At 34.8% G+C, this 22719-nt stretch overlaps 1 protein-coding gene across 1 annotated transcript; it reads right to left on the bottom strand.

Annotated features, from left to right (window-relative positions):
- Positions 1-15931: 15931 nt before the first annotated feature.
- LOC127838061 (ras-like protein family member 10B) lies at positions 15932-16384 on the bottom strand. Its single transcript, XM_052365650.1, has one exon. It carries the CDS (start codon positions 16382-16384, stop codon positions 15932-15934), a length of 453 nt encoding a protein of 150 aa, XP_052221610.1.
- Positions 16385-22719: the final 6335 nt, after the last annotated feature.

Consider the following 22719-nt stretch of genomic DNA (forward strand, 5'->3'; position numbering starts at 1 on the left):
AGATGTTTAAATAGCAAGAATTGTAAATTCATAAATTGACTGATTACAATTTCTTTGCGACTACTGTTGGTACCTCTTTATGTATTTGATGCTTACTAGATGTAAGATGTGCATGCTGATTATAAAGTAATGTTATTATTTAATGAAGCGTTTATTTGATATACTAAGATATTCATATGGGGGATGATATTGGAAACTAGATATAGATAAACTTAATAGACCACGAACAAGCATCATTGGGGTGTTTAGTTATTTGTTATGAACAACTGTTTATTAACATATTATCAGATGTCATATGCATCTAATCAATGTCAATAATAACATAGATACAAAACCCTTAAATATCAAAACATACACTGTGTTTTGATTATGTGAAAGTAAAATTAAATGGTTTGTTTACATAGTTGAAATAGCTTTCCGTAAAACACCACATAATGAAGCTGGGATCCTTGTCTCTGTCACTCACGGTGGTTTTGATTATTAACTTGCCGCATAACACCTTCCATGTGAATTTCATGTAATTCTTACACAGCTTCGCACCTTAAGAGCATTACAATCCTTCAACTTATCCTTGTCAAGTCTTAAAACAATAGAAGTAAAACCCATTTAAAAGCAAGTGTTTTTCTTTCTTTGTCATTCATTTATAAAAAAAACATGGGACCAAATTTAATAACCAGGCAAAACTATCAATCAATTATGAAATTTGTTTTTAAGACAATAAGTGAAAAGCAGATATGTAGATAATCTACGTCTCTGTGAAAAGAAGAAAAATATTATATTTTAAACATAACATGTTTGTTTAAATAGAGAATAACAGGTTAGTGTTGATTATAGATCAGGTTTATCATGCGAGGCTTAGAAAAACAAAAAGCACGAGCCTTGGCGAGTGCTTTTTCGTTTTCGTGCCGAGCATGAAACCTGATCTATAATCAACACTAACTATTATTCTATTTATCCCACTTTTATTCAGTAAACTTTTTTTATTTAAACAAAATTAGTTTTCATGAGTGTTTTCGTACTTTGATAATGACTGTAGTGTAACCAAGGTCAGTGATTACTCCGCGTTCCAAAAATAACCGCTGATCAATAATCATTTTTTAAAATCAGAATTTCGTTCTGTAACAAAGAGTCGAGCGTTATTAATTACAATTTTAATCATATGGATTGCAAATCTTAAAGTTGTATAATATCAATATGACATTAAGTTGTTATATTCAAGGAACTACATTTGTTTACAACGTAAAGCGTAGCCTAACACCACACACAATTCACTTTCGATATCAAACTATCAAGTCGATCACGAGGTGCCCAATATTTGCTTCTTTGTTATAATATGTGGTTATTTCGTGACGAAATAACAAAGATTACTTGGATTTAAGCTAATTATATACATTATACATTTTGAATGTGGAAAGTGGCACCAAAGAATTGTGAGGCAAAGTTGTTCGAAGTAGAGAAAGACATTTGCTGGTGAAGTGACTGGGTAGGAGAACATTAAGATCACTTGTTCGACGGTAGACAGTGGTTGTCTAGGCTGCATTTCGGCCATAGTTTCGGTGCATGAAGGTGAACAAGAGGAATCTGTTGGATTGTTACATTTACTGGACTGAGCAAGAATGTATGAACACTTTTGCTGCTGTTCAACAGATATGTTGGAATAATTGGTTATGGACTGGATATTTTTGTGCCCTGTTATGGCCATGGTTTCAGTGGGTGGAATGTTTGCATTTCGAAGTTTTTGGACCAGGAATTTGCGAACTTAGTGGTTCGTTATTCTCTTGTGCTTGAGAAAGCCGGCGTCCTTTGCCATGGCCTTCAGCATCTAACCTAGCTTGTTGACACCCAATTGTTGACGCAAGAACCACTGGGATGCAGTGTCATTTGCGCGTATTGTCAGGTAGAAAGGGTGCTCACTTGAAGAAAAATCAGATGGACGCATATCCGAGTACATCTTGTAAATTAACACAGGATTTCTTGATCCAGACGATTGTTTTCTACGGTCAAACGGGAGCAACTCGAACTGACTCCTTAAAAAGGGAGCAACAACAACAGAACCTATTTGCAACATAGTGTTAAAATTACCTATACTAGAGGTTTTAATGACAATAAATGAAAAAAAACACGTTTTTTTCCTACTTTTCTTTGTTTTAAGGTCATTAAGGTTGACAAACATTCGAGATTTTTTTTAATTATTGATGCACTTTGCAAATACAGGTGACGAGGTGCGTGGGAAAAAGTAGTCCGGTTCGGCAGTTGATGACGTCATTTCGTGCCATTGATTATAGCCTTGCCGTTGATTATAGATGAAATTTAATAAACGGGGCTTTAATCAACCGAAATCGCTGTAAAAGTGGGATAAAAAAAAGACAATTGATTGGAAAAATATACAGTGTGTATAATTTAAAATTTATGTTCAGTTGAAAAATAAATGTTTAAACATATCACAATTGATTCAGTATTCTATCATGTAACATTTGGTTGATTTGATATATTTCCAGTACAGACTGAAGTATATATGCTAGATTCTTACAATAATATGTTCAGAATAATGCTTGATGTAATTTGAGTATATACACTGGCCTTGGACATTTATCACGTTCATGAACACACAGTCTTGGTGAACAGGATCATGATAATCTGCCATGTCAATATGTCATATTTGACGGATACCAGACATACAATGTCACGAAATTTTAAAATACTAATCAAATGTAACATGCAAGATTGTTACTTTACCCCACCCACTACGGCAAAATTGGCTGAAGACCCGATTTCAAGAATATAACTTGCGTTTTAAATATACCACAATTTATTTATGTAAAATGTACTACAGATTCGATTCCAAACATTTGTTATACATACTTTTTTCACCGAAGTTGATTATTTTCGTTATTACCACCACAAGAATCGATGTTTACATGTAACCGAAGTCAACAATGCCGAAATGATTTATGGGTAACTGGAATATAGCGTATGCCGAAACTGTTAAGTATTTTTAAAAGTGGCTCCATCTAGGAAAATATACGTAGTGCGCATGTGTACCGTAAGGCGATAGACGACTATTGCGACAGTACGATGACGGACAATGCGACAGTGCGACAATACCATGGCGACAGTGCGATAGTACAATTGCGACAATGCGATAATACGATGAAGACAGTACGATAAACGCGATAATACGATGGCGACAATTAGATGATACAATGTCGACATTACGATAACGCGATAGTACGATGGCGACAATGAATTGATACGATGTCGACAGTACGATATGACTATCGCATTGTCGCCATTGTACTATTGCGTTGTCGAACTGTCGTCATCGTATTATCGAATTGTCGTCATCGAACTGTCGCATTGTCGCCATCGTACTATCGCATTGTCGCCATCGTACTATCTCATTGTCGTCATCGTACTATTGAATTGTCGCCATCTTACTATCGCAATGTCGCCATCGTACTATCGCACTATCGCATGTCGCCCTCTGGATTTAATATGTAAGCCACAGCCACGATAGCCCAAACGTTATTCCGTGCTGATAGCATACGGCCTTAAATATCCGATTATTGAGGGGTTGATAAACATGCAATAACCTTAGCATTTCAAAATAAACACTTTTGAAGCCAAAACTATTCAAGCAAATACTTTAAAACATGCAAAATAGTCGGGTTAGCTTTACATGTCAGATAAATTGTTGCTATTTAAATAAATAAAAAAACTCTAAAAATATATTCACTTTTGAACATTATTGATATATTATTATTTGCTCATTCTGAACATAATTTTCTTAGAATTCACAGACTGACTAAAAAAAGATCCTACTTATAAGTTCACGATGGGCACTGTCTTGCCATGGAGTCAAACAACTCCATGAAGTAGTAATATAAATGAGGGTTATACAATATAAAACACTATTGGCCTCGGTGGGCACCGCTCTTGAATATTGGAACCATAATACCGTAAGCAAACTCTGAATGCTTAACGTTTTCCGTATCAGTATTTCGTGTTTACAACACAATTGTTGCTATATGCAAAACCATATTCGTTGAAATCGGTATTCTTTTGATGAATTGGGACGGATATTACAACGCAAACACCTACACATAGAGACAATAATACTAAACCAAAGTCATACCGTCGCCATGTTTGAACTGCGATTGGGTTTAGTTCACTGTGTTAGGATTAGAGTGTAAAGGCATTAAATTGATAGCTATTTTGATTATTGCTTTTAAGGCCAGCATTTTTAAAAATTTGTTTTACGGGAAATTTTTCAAAAAAATGAGTCGGGGGGGGGGGGGGGCGATACATACAAATAAAAATAAAATCATGAAAAGTGAGCAGTCTACCAAAAAAAATAAAATAATACTGTCTAAACTGATTTTTTTTTTTTTGAAAATTTAAAATTAAATTAAATATAAAATTAAGCCAATTTAATCTTATGTATACTTGCATAAACCGTTAGGTGTTTTATATATCTTATTACACTGTTGTAGAAGCTTTTTATAATAATAGTAAACATATTTATATATATATATTTATATGTAAAAGCACCTTTCGCATGTATTATAATATATTGCTTCAGTAGAGACCATTAATCCACGCCAGGTGTGTAGTGTATTAAAGTGATCGTTAAACTTTTGTTGAGTGTTAATCATATGTATGTTTATAACAAATATATCATGCATCTGACTTAAATAAAAAAGAATTGGAAACTTTTAAAATTGTTTAATAGCTTTAAATAACAACCAACTTTGTAACTTTCATCCATGGGTGGAATACGCACATTAGAAAATACTATTTGATATACAACAGACTTGCTTTATATCCTGATAATTTGTATCAATCATTAGAAAAATGAGCCACATAACAGGAAATTGGACCTTAGGGCAATTGCGACCATTTTGGCTCCAAAAGACCAGCCTGATCAGGATCCAAACTGTTCAACATAATTGCCATTCAGTCAGTACTTCTAAAGATGTTAAGCGAACACTTTGTATCCTGATCAGACTGCGCTTGAATTGCTCTTGATCAAAACTTTATGTAGTGAAAGTTCTAGTACATAAAATGTGAATATTTCATTTCAGAAACCGTGAGTTATAGACTTATAAAAACATGTGCTGCATTTCATTTTATATTCAGAGAGAGTTATAGTGTTTATATATGTCAAGTGAACACAAGAGGCATTACTACAATATTTGGTGTGTAACATCGTTATGAGGTTCTCTTTGAAGTTTGTTCAAATCATGCAGAAAATTTGCCCTCCCTAGGGGTTACTGTTTTGCTTATAAATATAAATAATATAATCATTATCTGAAACCGCAAGGCACTTGGTTTGTTGCGTTGCATGCCAACCATCTAGTGTTTCTTTGCTAAGTTTCCTCAAAGCATGCCTCCGTGGTCAAAACTGTTTGCGCTTCAGGGGTCAACTGATTGATATTTAGATCAATGTCTTTGATAATCTCTAACAACACAGACACCGCAAAGGTCAGGGATTCAATATTTGGTGTGTAAGATGTTAGTGTTTTCTTCTTCTAGGTGTGATCAAATCATACATTTGGAGTTAAAAATAACCCGTCCTTTTTTCACATGCTTAATATTTACTTATATAATAAAGAGTTTAACAATATTATTCTCTAAAAACGCATGGGTTAAGTGATAATTATTTTGTATGTGACATTGTATGGCGGTAATCTTCGTAGGTTTTGTATCGTTTCCATTCGCTTCACATAATATTGAGGTAAAAGACACAATATACCTTATTTCATTGAACATTTTCTTAAGTGAAAGCCGAACATAGAATTAAATAGCACATGTAGCAAGGATTTAAATTGTTCTAGTAGAATTACTCTGCTGACTGTATATAACTTACTCGCAAGATTAATTATATATAGAAGACAATTTTTGAACTATGTAATTGTATATTTTAAAATAGTATTTATTTTAAAAATTTCGTAAAAGACTCACAGTATTGTCAAAATAAAATGGTGTAAACTTTTGCACAAATTATTTTGTTCCTCTCTTATCCACAGTTAAAGTTCAAATGAAAATTTCTATGGAATGTGTTGTCTGTATTATTTAAGGAGAAACAGCAATAACATGTTTTGGATATATATAATAAACAGAGAGAGCTATATAAATGTGAAGATAATAATAACCCTTGGAACAAATACATAGAGCCGATTGAGCACATTTATCAACAGAGCCTGAGGTGTGATAAATTTATTTACATTCCATGCAGTACAAATCTTGCAGTATGAAAACATTATTTACAGTTGATAGAACATCATATTTCTGCTAAATAATAACTCATTTTTGAAAAATAATGTCAGGAAAAATAATTAAAACTTTCGTTTGACTTTGACGGACATACGAACATCGGGACCCAATGTTATTTTCTTCAGAAGCTGTGTTGCATACTTTTTTCTAAATAAAGAATATAAATGGGTATGTGGGGAATGGGATTATTGATGCAAGTACCTGTGGTTCAGTCCTCATGATCATTATAAAAAATACTTCTTGGACATTTTCGGGATGTTGATTTTATCTCAAAAAATATTACCTGATATGCATTTTAATAAATACGCATATTTATTAAACCTACCCAAAACTTTTTAACACACCGAAAGTTATCGATGATGACACCTCTGCATCATTTGCAAAAACTCATTATTAGTTTGAATTTCGTATCACATAATATTGGCATGATGTCAACAATGGTGTTCTGAAGATTACCTTTTCTAATTAAAATTGTTTCTGCTCCGTTTTTAATTAATTTGATTTTAAAATATGCTACATTTGTCTCGTTGATGTTTATGTCTGAAATTGTTTCTGCTCCGTTTTTAATTAATTTGATTTTAAAATATGCTACATTTATCTCGTTGATGTCCGCCAGTTCGGAAATGCAATATGAAAATCATTTGTTAAATACTCACCGATTGGCTAATAGCATGTGGTATTGGCTGCAATAGCCAATGAAATCGCCGACACTTTACAAGTCGAATTGGCACAACGAAACAACCCACATTATAAACACATTTTGAACAACACTTACGGCAATCTGCGCAAATTGTTTTTTCTAGTTTTGGATAAAATACTTGGTCGGCGGATGAAATGTAAATAAAAAAATACGAAAGTGGCTTTTATTTTTATTTGTATTTGTCGAAAAATAGGGTCGGTAGTAAATCAGATAATAAAAAAATGCCTAAAGTGATATAATGGGCATTTGTCAATGTTGAATTGAGCTGAAAAGAATTTAACAAGTCAAAAAGTAAGTTAAACTGTGGTAACTGACCAGTTATCTGCAACTTATCTTGCTACCATTTGTTTATAAAAATATATATTGTATTCGATATTTTACATGGCTCACCCAGTCCTCTAAACCGAGATGATCCGTAAAACAAAATTGTGTCATTGTGAACGAATCTGCACTAAAACTAAATTTAGATTCACATCGTACATCGAATCATTTCTGTCGTCAGTTGTCAAAGCGGAAGTACGCTTGATATTCAAATGCATTAATTTCCTCTTTCCGTTTTAGTTTATTGATGCTGCATTTACAAATATAAGTGTATATGAAATGAAAACACCAAAAATAAACAACGGTTGCGATAGACACCTATAAACATAGAATATACTGTTAGATGCCCATAATATCACTTTAAGAATTTCTATCGATTTTTGGGGATGAAAGCTCAAGGTCAGATTTAAAAAAAACATTGAAGAAAACAGCATTTACATAAAATAAAATCCGTAGTTTTTGTTGTATTGATAACTTTGTATTTGGGTTAACAAGTTCACGGTGAAATAATCAAACACTTATAGTGTCTGGCAATATTTTGCTGAACTTGGTTATTGGGTCTTTAACGTTGTTAGCTATGTAAGTTCGACTTGCAATGTTTGGTATTCAAAGTTTTGTCATTTGATCGTGTTTAAAACTGACCAAAAGATTGTAGAATATTTGCTATTACTTAAGAATCAATTTAATAAGTCATTTAATTAAGCATCTTGTTAACTAAAATACTAGTAAGTTAAACATCGGATTCAATAAGATGTCTGGTTCAATTGAATATTGATTATTAAATCAGTATTATTGATTATTGAAATATTTGCTATTGCTATAAGAGACACTGATTTGTTTACCTGTTAACTTCATTTTTTCGACATATTGTGCGCAGAGCTCCAGTTATTTTTTTCAGCCGAGGGGTATTTCACTCATGAAATTTTTACTTGATGAGTAAAAATCAAAATCCGATAATTTTAAGGAGTATTTATGTTCAGAGGATCAGAACTTACTTTCCACTTAGATATGTGTCTGTGAACTTATTTCCGTCATGTTTCTTTCTCTGCACCGATTTTACAACATAACTTTTTTTTAAATATACTGTCAATAATAGGGCGCACTATTTTTTCTGGTGTTACTATTGACGATGTCGACTTAAAAAAAATCGACCATTATATACTGGCTCGCCATTACTTTTTGTTTTATTTACGTGACAATAAAACACAAACACATGCAGGCGCTGCGGCATCCGTCACACACAGAAAAGAGCTTTCGAGGCAGATACTGCCGGTCAGGACGGCACAGATCATCACTGTCAAATGAAAAACAAGCAAGCAGCAAGTTTTCGAATTATATTATGATTCAAGTGGATTCATTGATTGCAAACTGTATTTCAATATATCTAACAGGTTAAACAAGTGCTAAGTCATGTTATTTGAATGGTAAGCGAGTTGTATCCCCAAAACTTGTTTATTATATGTATATTTCGGCTGCCATTTAAAAAGTACTTGAAGGAAAAGTTCGTTCCATAGTGCCACACAAGAGATAAACTGATCGCAAAAAGTATATGCCTGAAGTTGGCTGATTCGGGTTTTATCGATTGTGAGGTTACATGTTTTCACCATAATCGTATATCGATTCTCAACAATGCAGCGGGGAGCCCGTTGTGTCAACATCAGCCTTTCTCGTGGACCAAAATGAAATGATACCGTTCCGACTGAGGAGTAAATTACACGGTGCCTAACCAATACGGATAATTTCGGAAACATTTGAACGTTTCCGGATAATACCCGAAACGGCATCGGATCATATCAGAACTATTTTGACTGTTTTGAGGTAAGTTTTAATAAGAGGCGTATTTAGGTGGGGGGCTAGGGGGCTAAAGCCCCCCCCCAGCTGGCTGGCTAGACACGATTTTTAATAAAAATGAGCCCCTTACAGTTTCAATCCAGTTGTGCATTTCCTGTCATATGTCCCTTATAAAGCCATAAACAGCTGTCGTTTTGTGTGATTAGCCCCCAGGCATGTGTACAGACGATCTAACCTTCAGCTAAAGTGAACGCTTCATTGACTGCAAGTAATAAACTGCGCTATTTGATTGGCTGAAGAAGATACAATCAACTAATGAAATTCATCCATACATTTAGCTATAGATAAATGCTTACAAATGGCTGCCGCATAAGACTTAAAAAACAATATTTCAATTTGTAGCAATTAAAGAGTTTAGACGAACACAATGGACAATCATTATTTTTTCGGTAATTTCTTTGATGAATTATGTTGGTATTAGCTCTTTAGAGTGATAATCCTTTTGAGTAACAAGTTATTGCCAGTGAAATTCAACTGCACACTCAAAGCGGGTATATACGATTTTGTCAAATATTTATGAATTTATATAAAATGTGTAAAAAACTTATTATATATATATTTCAATATAAATTAAAATAAAAGTTAAGAAGAACATGTGTCGATGTGAATCTAAACTAAGTTTAACGGTTTATTTGAGTTCCTGCAAAGATATCTATTCATACGACACACGAACACTAACTCCAATCCTAATACAAAGACGAATGCTTCGGTTATTGTAGGAAAATATGTACGTCACAATCGGCTCGGGGCGCTAATTTGTCTTTGCTGCATTTTATGAAATTCGGCTTTAATGTATAATTTTTCTTGCCTATTTTGTGTTATTGTAACATATTTTATAAATATATTACAATTAAACACATATAAAAGATCGTATATACCTGCTTTAATGAATGGCATTTTTTTTTTGATTTGGTTATTTTACAAATCGGGCTAACTGCTTTGATGTTCATCCATAGTTTTTAAAATTAAAAAAGACTCAAAAATGAAGAATTACTTTGCTATATGAAACTAAATCATTTTCTTAAAGCGTGACAACATCGAGGCAGCAACACCTGAATTAAACTTCACAAGAAACCTAACGACTCCCTTTGTTGACACTTTTGTGAACGAAATGGACACCCAATTCAGTGATTTGCAGACTAAGGCAGCCATGGGATTGAAGTTTATACCTGAACAAATGTGCTCCTCTCCCGTCAGTGCTAGTGACCTTGAATGGTTCAATGATGATCTCCCTTCCCCTCAGTCCCTCCCTGCCGAGTTGCACTTTATAGGGCAGGCTATGTGGAAAGGTGTACCCAACCCACCTACTTCCCTTCAGGGCTCTGTTGCACATTGTGATTCCCAGCTGTACCCCACCATTTACACTGTTTTGTCCATATCATGTGTGTTCCCTGTCACATCATGCGAGTGTGAAAGTAGTATCAGTGCCCAAGGACTTGTTAAGACAAAACTAAGATCATCAATGGGCCAGGACAGGTTGTCCGCTGTGTGCCTGCTTTCCATTCATAGGGACATGGACATAAACATTTTAATGTTGTACCTAAGTTGACCTAGTAGGATATCCAACAAGGTTAAATAGGAGGTCCACCCATCTAACTCCGTTAAAAAAGTTATTGATAAAGATAATGTCTCCCACCACTTTAGTGGTTTGAGAGACATTTGATTTACCCCTGTGTGTCTGTCTGTCCGTTTGTCTGTCACACTTGGTGTGTGAACTCAAGTTTTTATTTGTTTCACATGCACTTTTATCATGCAAAATGCGGATTAGATAGCAGGAAATCGCATCATTTCAAGGTGCCATTTCAAAAAAAAATTCGACGACGGAGGGGGACACCCCTCCCGCACCCTCCCCTGTTGAGCCCCCCCTCTGAAAATTTTCTGGATACGCCTCTTTTTTTCTTTAATTTCAATATTCTCTTTTTAACGTTAACATTTTTCACCAAACCAATATTCCACGGAACAACTAAATCATTCATTCAGTAAATTGTATACTCGTGCTCAGTAACAAAAACGTCATTATGCAGTGGGAACCTATATTGTCCAACAGTTTATGCACGAAACCTGTGGAAACGGAAGTAAAATGCAGATATTGGCCCATATTAACAATGAAATTCAAATTTCTGAGCTAGTTTCCTGACGAAAACGGAAGCATTATTAGTGTTAAATCATTGCCATGATTAGTGACGGTTAAGTTTGTAGAAAAAAACATGTATTTTATGTGTCGATTGCTGGCATCGGATAATGCATGAAGCAGGCACCGGATAATAGCCGAGACTAATGAATTTAAGTACATTTATAGCACGTTTAAAGAATGTATTGGTTTTTGCTGATATGGTAATCATTTTAAGAATTTGTTGATTTTATATTGTTAAATGAAATGGGTCTGTTACCTCTCGTCCCTCAGCCCTGACCACTGTCTTAACGCATGAAAAATGACTTGACCCTACACTGAAAAAGGTTATTAAAACTATGCATTTTATGCGATGTAGAACGCGTGATATTGTTGAACGACCGATTCATCAACCGTATTTATAAGATATAAGAACCCGTTGATTGTTTTAATATAAAATTTATATACACGATTCGATAGCAATTTGAAAAAGAAAATTTTAAGACCAGTTCAGCAGTGTTAATTGTACAATATGATTCTTGTATAATTAGTCTTATTCAACAATTTTAGTTTACTTTTGTGGGACTATAATTATAATATATTATTATATTTAATATTAGTTGAAATAAGTTGTGTGTATCCTACGGTCTAGGTTTAGAGATACTTCCCCAATAGTTATACTTCCCTTTTTTACAATTGCGCTCTTCAAATGCACACATAGGTATTTGCCATTTTGGATTAATTCATTATCAACATTCAGAGCTAGTATCTCTTTTATTTGTACATGATGTATGTTTAACATACAAAAGTTTTCGTTTCAGAATTCACTCATTACTGTATTCTTCTTGTTTCAGACTTCAGTGCCCTAACATCTGACTTTGAGTTTGAAGTTCGAGATAGAATATGGTAAGTATAGTCTCAGTTGATAAGTTAATTCAATGGACTAAGGGCTACTGTTCGATATTTCTTAGATTGGATATAGCAGTGGAGCAATTGTACAATTTCTGAGTATCATTAACTTTAAACTTTATTGGAACAATTTATCCTGCTTTGATTAACTGCTATGCCCATGGCGTGTGTAAAGTAACCACGGAGGAAAAGTGTGCCAGTCTATAGGCTCAAACCCATGACGTCGGAACACTAGCACATGTTAATTGCTATAATTATGATAATTTATCTTAGAATGTCACGACCGACCGATATTATTTCGGGTTTGAAACTGCATAGACTGAAGAGAAGCCGGAGAGTTGTGTGTTTTTATCTGTAACTGTTCCACCTCGTAATGAAGACAGATACAATGTTGAGTCTGGAGTGGATAATTTATTGTTTGAGGTAGACTGCAACAATCATGAAGATAAAAAAGCCACCGAGCAACCATCAGATAGCTGTTAACATGTAAAATGTTCAGTTGAAATTGTTGTCGACAATAATAATAATTTAAGTGCAAAATATGTGACAACAAATATCGGACAAAAACTGGCTACAAAGGATATTTAGTAAACCACATATTTGTAATATTTGTTTTAGCTTGTAAAAAAAGTGTGCATCAAAATGTAAGGTTTGTTGTAGATACCAAAAAAATCATAATTTTTGTTGCGTATTGTTATTGTCTATAGATTTTGTTGAAGTCTGTCAAGACCAATGTTACAAAAAACTATAGAGATTTAGTTCAATAATGTTTGGAAATACGTAATTGATTATGTGCATGTGGGTAGATTGATTCATTTATCACTCTTATGAAAATAGTGAAGCTGTGCTGACAGTGGTATACAGTGTACTACTTATTGGAATCCTGTATTTGTCGAGTTCCATAATTTTTTTCTTATAACTGTTAGTAGACAATGTGCATATCAATTAATAATAAATCAAAATAAATAGATGATATCCCTTATCTTGTAATTTTACAACGTACATAATTGTTACCATTTCAGACATATTTTAATGTTAAATGACATAATTTTAAAATTAATGTAATGAACTCTTCAATATTTTAATAAAAGCGTATTCATTTCTCTATAGATTGAATTAGTTATTAAAACAAATTTTGAAACAAACATTTGATTTGATTTAAAAATAAAAGGTTTCACTACGTAAGTCTATGATTTGAGGTAAAGTTTAACATTATTGAAGTTGATTTGTACAAAATATGTTGAAATTGTGTTGTTATACGTTAAAAACATGTCTGCCTATTGCTTAAAAAGACACATTCTTGAAGTGTTTGTAAAGTAATGAACTTTTGGTATAAACTATGCCAGCATGAATGAACCAAAAACACTGTACTGAATAAAATTGTTTATTACAGTGTTAAACATAGTTCGTTCTATTCCGTGTTGAAAAGTTTGATCTCCTACTTAATTAAGTTAGCTTCAGTGTCTTTTTTTAGGTTGACAGAATAAAATGTACATTATCTTATTGTCCTGCAATGTTATGGCTAGACGAGTGTTTAGAATCTGCACATTTGTGGTGGCAGCGTATTGGCAAACAGCCCCTTGCGACTTAATTCGGTTTACTTATATCGGACCGTTTAGATTTTCGTTGCCGCTTTCCGCGCTTCGATGGTGAATAAAATGCATTATTTCTTAAACAAAGAAATATACACCAAAACAAATTACATTAATGCAGCCATCTCCTAAAAATCTAAGTTAAATGTAAATAAATCTAGCGGTTAATTGGAATTTAAATATACGACAGGTGGTACTAGTAATTCATGACATTTCAATGGTGCTGTAATGTCTATTACGCATTACCTGGAAGATAATCATTAACTTTTATTTCAAGAAATAATACCCGTAACAAATATCTGCGTTTAATGATTACGGTACGTTTTTTAGTCTCCCACATTCTAGAAACCTATATACGCATGTCGTTATGAATATCTTTCAGTTACAAGCACATGGCCAGAAATTGCATCCACATCGGTAGTTCAAAATTTGTCACCAACTTCAAGTATTACTATATTAAACATGGAACATACGATGTGAACATGTTGTTTATAAAACATGCTGAAAAGCACGTAATAATCTGTAAATGTATCAATCGATTTCGTGTATTATACAGTATTATGTTTTCGGACTTTATCCGGTGCCAGTATTTTGTAGTTTCGTGTTATCCGGTGCCCGTGAAATCAATATGCGATCCTTTTAAGACGCAAATACTCACGTTTTTAAAATTGCCAATAATTTCATAAAAATTCATTATAATTCTGAATGATTATGACAACCATGTAAAGTAGTAGTTTTATATATTTTTATCTCTTCAGTTACAAAAAAGCAAGTTTTTAAAACTATTTCATGACTTTGAGGTAGGTATGGTTCATTTGTTTTCGTTCGTTTTGATAAAATGTTTTATTTACATACAGAATTTTGAAGTAAACCATTAGTTGAAATACCATAATGTTCCGTGAGCAATAGTATTTGGCATTTGAACGCGGTTTTGTGGCCAATTTCACTTCCAATACTAGGCGCATCCTGCATTTTACCTTGTTTATTTTCCGATATGATCCGTTGCCGTTTCGCGTATTATCCGGAAAAGTACACATGTTTCCAGTATGATCCGTATTGGTTAGGCACCGTTAATTAGGTCGGGAACCACTTATTAAACATAGATGGTGATGTCACTACGCTTTTACCGGTGTGGACACCATGACGAGAACCAGTCATGTTTGCATGAATTTATATGCATGTATAAACGGCTAATACGCATTAAAATTGCATACGATCGGATGCGTAATCCGAATTTAGCCAGGAGTTTTTTTACTCAACAAAATTGTAAGTCATGCGTATTTCCTTTTTTTTTCATGCGTATTTTACGCAAATACGCATCATATCTAGCCCTCTGATTGTGCGACATATTCTTTGCTTTTGAGTGTTAATGGGCGTTTAAATGCGGATAATACTTTCAGCATAGATTGGTCACCTTGCAGAAGCAGCCACCATGAGCGGCCAAAAAGTAAGAAATTCCGTAACTGCATAGCTAAGGTAAGACTGTTCACGTTTTGTAATTCTTGTTTTTTATTAACAAATGTATGGTGCAAAAGATACACACTGTTATATTTGCCACATCATTTATTTATTATTGATTATAGATCATCAAGTTTATGATCATAGACAATACTGGTAAAATGCTAACTGTATTTGGAAAAGTGTAAACATTTCATACGGATTAAACATATGTATCCACATATTTTGTCAAGATAAAATCCTCTCTATATATATTAATTTCGCGGGTTTTAATCATACTTTAACTTAAAGACAACAACAGCTGCGGCCACAACAGCAACCTAAGCTGGAACTTTAATTTATCTACTTTTCAATTCAGTTGTAAGTTAACCAATAGCTGTAGCTAATAAAAATGTAATATAAATAAACCAAAAATGCACAGCAAAAGTATTTTTAACATGAAACTAAAGTACACTTACATAAAACCACCATCGTCCGCCTCAGTCCATATTAATGCATATGTCCCCGTTTCACTATTGTATGCGTTTTCATCGCACCCTATACCAGAACCGACGGCATTCGCATTCACTGCTTTCCCTTTGGCTTGAAAAGCGAAAACGTGCTCGGTCGCACCTCCTTCGCCGACAAACTCGGGGAAATAACCTCTTTCGGAAACGAATTCACGGTCATCCGCCGCGGTGTGTTTGTTTGTGCAATTCCGGTCAAGTGGGACTTTCAGATGAGAGCAGGATGTAAAAACAGCTCTTCAAAAATTGCCATCAGGTCGCCGTCGCCTTTTTTCGCTGAAACCTCCACGTGTGGGTGCTCCCATTCTATGGTGACCAAGCAGTCGGCGACGACCGGATGCACGTTGCGCTCAAAAATGTCTTTCTTATTGCCGACGACGACGATTGGGAAATCTGCTGTGTACTTTTTCACTATTTCTTCGCGCAGCAAGCGGATGTACTCAAACGAGTCGGAATCATTGACGGCGTAGACGAGGATAAACGCGTCGGCCCGTCGGATGTTCATCTTCACGAGCGCCGGGATCGCCGTGTCTACAATGACGTTTACGTCTTCTAGCATTATTGTGTGTTGCTGGCTTTTCGTTGACTGCAGCTCCGTCGTCTTTCGCTTCTTTACGACCCACTCGGCGATCGTCGTCTTCCCGACAAATTTCGAGCCCATGATGACAATACGAGTATTGGAGCTCGGCGTTGTCAGTGCTCGGCACCGGATGGAGCTACATAGGTCTCTTAAAAGACAAATAATTCATTAATTTTGTGTTTGACTTTTCAAAACCCAATTTTCTTAGATTCAAATGCTACATAAACGTTTAAAACTGTGTTCAAAGACTTGTTTGAATTGTTTTAATGAAAGATCAAAAAAATGTATGAAAGTAATAATAAGTTTTATATACATGCATTATATTGTTGGTAAATATCATTTCAAACTCAGCAAAAATTGAAAGCATTTCAATGTGAATGTTTCCATAAAATTGTCATTATAAATATATGTACTTACGTTAATGCAGTCATCAGGTTTGCCATGGCTGTCTTGTCGATGTCGTTTAGAAGAAAAGGAGGCTAAAATAATTTATATTAACGTCGTATTATCAAAAAGCAAAATCAATTATAACAAGAAATATCTTTAAAAAAAGATATACGGCGTTGATTGTGGTCGATGTTTATAAACGATCAAAAGTTATCTCTATGAGATAAAAAGTAGCGGATGCCTTTTTTTCTGCGCAGTTCTTAGCTACATCACAAGCAAATCAATTACGGGGTGTTGCGCCAGATTTCGTGGCTTATTTTGCTTTATGTGATATTATTACTCAGATATCTAAATTTACAGAATAGAAAAACACAAGAAACATGAAAATAAAAGAGTGCATATAGGTCAGCCGGCAATACTCGAATCTTATTTAATTGCATAATTATAGTATAGTGAATTATTGTGCTCATGCTTAATAAACTGGTCTAAATGGATAAATATTTCTAATTAATTTTATCAAAATTGGTCCTTATCATGCAAATGTTGAAAACATATTAAAAATCGATGATTGACATACCACACTAATATCGCCGAATATCTTTATTTAGTATCTTTCTGATCAAAACAGACTTCAAGTGAGACGGCGTTTATATAAAGATTTCTGCAACTGACCGCAAACTGACCTTGATACCTTGCGGATTGGAATGCAGTGCATTAAAGTTAGGTAACAATTCTGCTACTGAAACGACGGCTTGTTTACGCCAACTGTACACGACCAAGGCAACAGCTGTGCCTAAAATATTGATATATCGACAAAGCGACTAAACGAACTATTTACTCCATCAGACAAATATCAAGTTGCTATCTTCAATATTGCAAAAGTATTCATAAAATAAGCGATTTGGGCCACATATATTTGACCTCTGACCTTGAAGGATGACCTTGACCTTGACCTTTCACCACTCAAAATGAGCAGCTCCATGAGATGCACATGCATGCCAAATATCAAGTTGCTATCTTCAATATTGCAAAAGTATTCATAAAATGAGCGATTTTGGCCACATGTAATTGACCTCTGACCTTGAAGGATGACCTTGACCTTGACCTTTCACCACTCAAAATGTGCAGCTCCATGAGATACACATGCATGCCAAATATCAAGTTGCTATCTTCAATATTGCAAAAGTATTCATAAAATGAGCGATTTTGGCCACATATATTTGACCTCTGACCTTGAAGGATGACCTTGACCTTGACCTTTCACCACTCAAAATGTGCAGCTTCATGAGATACACATGCATGCCAAATATGAAGTTGCTATCTTCAATATAGCAAAAGTTCTTGCAAAATGTTAAAGTTGGCGCAAACAGACAGACAGACCAACAGACCAACAGACCAACAGACAGACAAGGCAAAAACAATATGTCCCCCACTACTATAGTGGTGGACATAAAACTAGCATAGATTCCATTTTTTCCTTCAATGAAAAGATCGCAACCCCTTCTGCGAACTCCGGTGATGAACTGTATAAACGCTGACTTTTCACACACTGGCCGCGAATTGACCCGAAACCTCGCGGGTTGAAATGCAATGCAAGTAAGTACTAAATATGAGAATATAGCCTTTAGTATAAACGCTTTTGCGCTGGTTATTCTCTGAAAATAAAAGGTGAACGCACAAACTGTTTTTATGTCGAAAATTGATTGTAAAACTGTTCTATCTATTGAGCCTTTTAATTAGAGATAAAATTGTTTCATGCAGTAAAACAGTGTTACAAAGACGCGGATATGTTTCCAATGTTCTGGTGTTATTCTCAAATCAGCCAATGGAATAAATGAAGTGTTTTCATTCGTACCTAGCCGCGGGAAATTTTATTTGAATATTATTGGACACTTACAAAGGTCAAGTCAGGGTGAAAAGCTGGCTTAATACAGCTTACGCCGAAAAACAAAAAAATGACTTCGTGCAGATTAATCTCCTCTGCTTGAAATGTTTCTTGTTTTAGAACAATCTGACTATTTTCAGGTAATTCCGCTGTCTTTATAAGGACTTGAATTCGCTAGTTCGTCAAAACAGTTCTGACGTCTAAATGCACCATGTCGATAATATGGTATTGACGCTCTTGTTTTTATGCCGTAGATGTATTCTAAAAGTACCCTTTCACGACCCTTATCCCGAGTGTACTAGATAACCCTTTATTTTCCCTTGATCCGGCATGGCGTGCTAATTGTTGATAGCAAATAAATAACGGATATTTTGCGATATGGGAGTTGGATATTAACGCATGGAGGTTTCGTATTGGTGTATTTTCGCAGCCAAATAAATCTGGACACAAATGATATGGTTTAAAAATCACAATTGGACGTTAAAAGCTAACTTTTCGTCTGTGCACGTGCTTGCTTGCACTTTTAGTTGCTTGTGGGGATGTTGAGGAAAACCCTGGGGCTGCACCCGGTCAGTCTAAGAACACTCGGGATGAGAGTCGTGAAAGTCGTGGTTATAATCGACAGACACAGGCACATGTATCGAATGTTGCCTCTCCAGATTCACAGACGCCGTCGTCGGCGACGTCGGCAACCCGGTCAGCAGAGGCATCCACCGGAAGATACGTAGAGTGTGTGCAGACAAGACAGCGTACAATTTCGTCGTATGCGAATGTGCTTAGCAGCCCCCACCACGCATGACCTACCAAGAAAACAGGTCAGAAAGTGATGATATATACTGCCTACTTATGACTATGAAATCAGATATGAAAATAAACAATGATAAAATATTATAAGACTTAAAACAAGTTAACTTTAAAATTGACAATATCTCAGACACAGTACGAGAATTAAAGGCTGATAATGAATCTCTTAGACGAGAAAATGTGCAACTTAAACAACAGATCGCTGATCTCCAGATAAATATTGACCCTATAGATGGCAACATCAAACGGAAAAACCTTAGAATGCAAGGCATACCAGGACATGTACACGAGTCTCGCTTTGCTACTGAACAAAAAGCTAGGAAGTTCATAGAAAAAGATCTCAAATTCGACCAAGCTAGCACAATTAAGATTGATGATGCGAGACGAGTTAAATCTTCTAATCCGACGAAGCCGACAATCCTACTGACTTTTAACAACTCTGGGGACATTAGTGCCATAATGCAGAAAGCTAAGGAGAATCTTCAAGGAAACAGTGGTGTATATGTTCAATATGATTACACAGATCGAGTACGGAGACACCGAACAATCCTCGGCGAGCGTATGCTTCTAGAGCGTCAACAGGGAGACTACTCGAGCGTTCGCCACGATAAACTCATTATTAATGACGGTATCTACAAATACAGTGACAATGCACAATTCGTTATGTACATTGGCAGACGACAATCATATGGTAGCAGTCAACCAACCAACTTAGCTGACCAGAACGAGCATCACCCAGTCATGGACAACCAATCGCAGCAATCACTCAGCGAACCGAATGAACCCGATGTTGACCGAATGTTGTCGGACACCTAGGACAGTAGTCAAGGCTCATGAAATCTAATCATACTTTCATGGAATGTTCGTTGACTAAACTGCTTAGTAGATTGTTTACCTACAAAGCATTTTCTTAAATCATTCGACATTGTATGTTTAAACGAGACAGTGGCAATATGAATTGGTGAATTTGATAATTTTTTAGAGGGTTATATACATTATGATTATACTCGCCCATATAATGAAAATAATATTAGAAATAGTTGAGGCATTAGTATATTTATTAACTCTGCTTCTAAATGTGTACATCATAGTGAACGTATACTCAATGAGTTTACGGATTGTATTGTTTAATTATTTAAGTCTTCATAATTGTCTAATTTAGAAGATATTATTCTTTATTTCACATATGTCTCGCCTGAAGGCTCTTCTGTATAAGATAACTTAGAGGAAAACATGGAATAATAAAAGTACAGAATTATTTAGAAAATATTAAATTAAATTTTCCTGATGCATATATATTTTTAGTTGGTGATACAAATGCCAGGACAAAAAACATACAATATTTTTTAATAGATGATAATCTGACATATATTTTTGGTGATACAGATTATAATGGTAGTATATTTAGTTTACCACGAAACAACAAAGATAGCTTTTGCAATAACTTTGGTAAATCACTTTTTGACTTATGTTGCTTATTTGATATACATATTATAAATGGGAGGTTCCCAGGTAACACTTTAGTGGAGTATACTTGTTACGCTAATGACGGTGTCAGCGTGGTCGATTATATGGTAGCTAGCTCTGACCTCTATGAGTATATAACTTATTTTGAAGTAATCGATTATGACGAATCTGATCATCTGCCCATAGCTTGTACATTGTCACTTCCATACAGGGATTCAAATGTGAACCCGATTAGAAATAATTTTATAACGCGAACACTCGAACATGACAGGTTTCGTTGGAAGGATAACCATAAATCCACGTTTATTACAAAACTCGGACATCTGCTTCATAACAAACAAAATCAGTTAATGACAGAAATAGTATCCAATATTGACACTGCGGTACTAATGCTCACGTCAATTTTTTAAGAAGCAGGATCGTGTATGCGTTTAAAGCCCGTAAAACGTAAACCATCTCAACCTCCTTGGTGGGATGGACACTGTAATACATATAAACATAATAAATACGCCGCATTGCGTAAGTTTAAAAGGTCCAATTTATTACATGACATGAGAAATTATCAAGGAAATAGAAATATATTCAAAGCGAGTTGTCGTAGCAGACAGCTACTCTTTCAACGCGATCAGAGACGCAAACTTATAAATGTCAGTGTACTAAGTGATAATCCTAAAGCCATGTGGTCACTTCTTAAACGAATGCGTCCGTTGAAACGAGCAGTGTGTAAGATTTCGCCAAACAAATGGTATACTTACTTTAAAACTTTGCTTAACGATGAATCAACACTACCTTTAGCTCCCGATGTTCATTTGTATGACAATAATGACAGGGTAAATGAACTTGATCAGCCATTTTCTCGTGCTGAAATTGAATCAGCTATTTACAAATTATCAAATGATAAAAGCCCTGGACCGGACGGTATACCTTCAGAGTTTTATAAGTTTGCACTCAAAGAATGCACTCATGTATTGGAATTGCTCTTTTATCATATATATGAAACTGGTATTTTCCCTAAAAATTGGGGTCAGAGTGTGATAAACACTTTACACAAAAGTGGATCAGTGAATGATCTAAATAATTACAGGGGTATCTCTGTCACTAATACATTTTACAAAATATTTTCTCGTTTGATAAATACGCGCCTATATAACTGGACAGAAAATCATAATAAATTAGACGAATCGCAAGCCGGCTGCAGGCAAGGCTATTCGACAGCAGACAATATATATTGTCTACAGGCTATGGCACAAAAGTAGTTTTCTTAGCAAGGCGGTAGATTCTATTGTTTATATGTCGATTTCAAAAAAGCATTTGACAGAATCAACCTTGTTAAATTGTTTGAGATATTACATAACAAAGGTCTTCATGGAAAGTTCTTACGCATTCTCAAGGCTATGTATACAGACCTTTTTTCATGCGTTAAGGTTAATAATAATTATAATAATAGGAACGCCGATGTTAATCTCAAAGATAAAACATGTTACTATAAAACTACTACTTCCCCTGTAATATTGGCACAAAATAAGGGGACATAAGAAGCCCAACTCTATTTGCACTTTTTATAAACGAACTCGCAGATACTTTACAGCGCTCATGTGGTACAGGAATATTCATAACCAATGATATAAATGATATTTATTGCCTTATGTTTGCAGATGACATTGCAGAAACAGCTGCTTAATTACAGCAACAAATTTATATAAGGGATGCTTTTTGTCAAAATACAGAAATGGAACTGAACTTAGATAAAACTGAGATTATAGTCTTTCGTAATGGTGGCGGCCTTAGAAATTACGGGTCATGGAGCTATTGTGGATCACTAATTAATGCTGTACCTTTTTACAAATACATGGGTGTTTATTTTACTCCTACT

This window comes from Dreissena polymorpha, chromosome 1 (genome assembly GCF_020536995.1).
Source record: "Dreissena polymorpha isolate Duluth1 chromosome 1, UMN_Dpol_1.0, whole genome shotgun sequence".
Lineage (NCBI taxonomy): Eukaryota > Metazoa > Mollusca > Bivalvia > Myida > Dreissenidae > Dreissena > Dreissena polymorpha.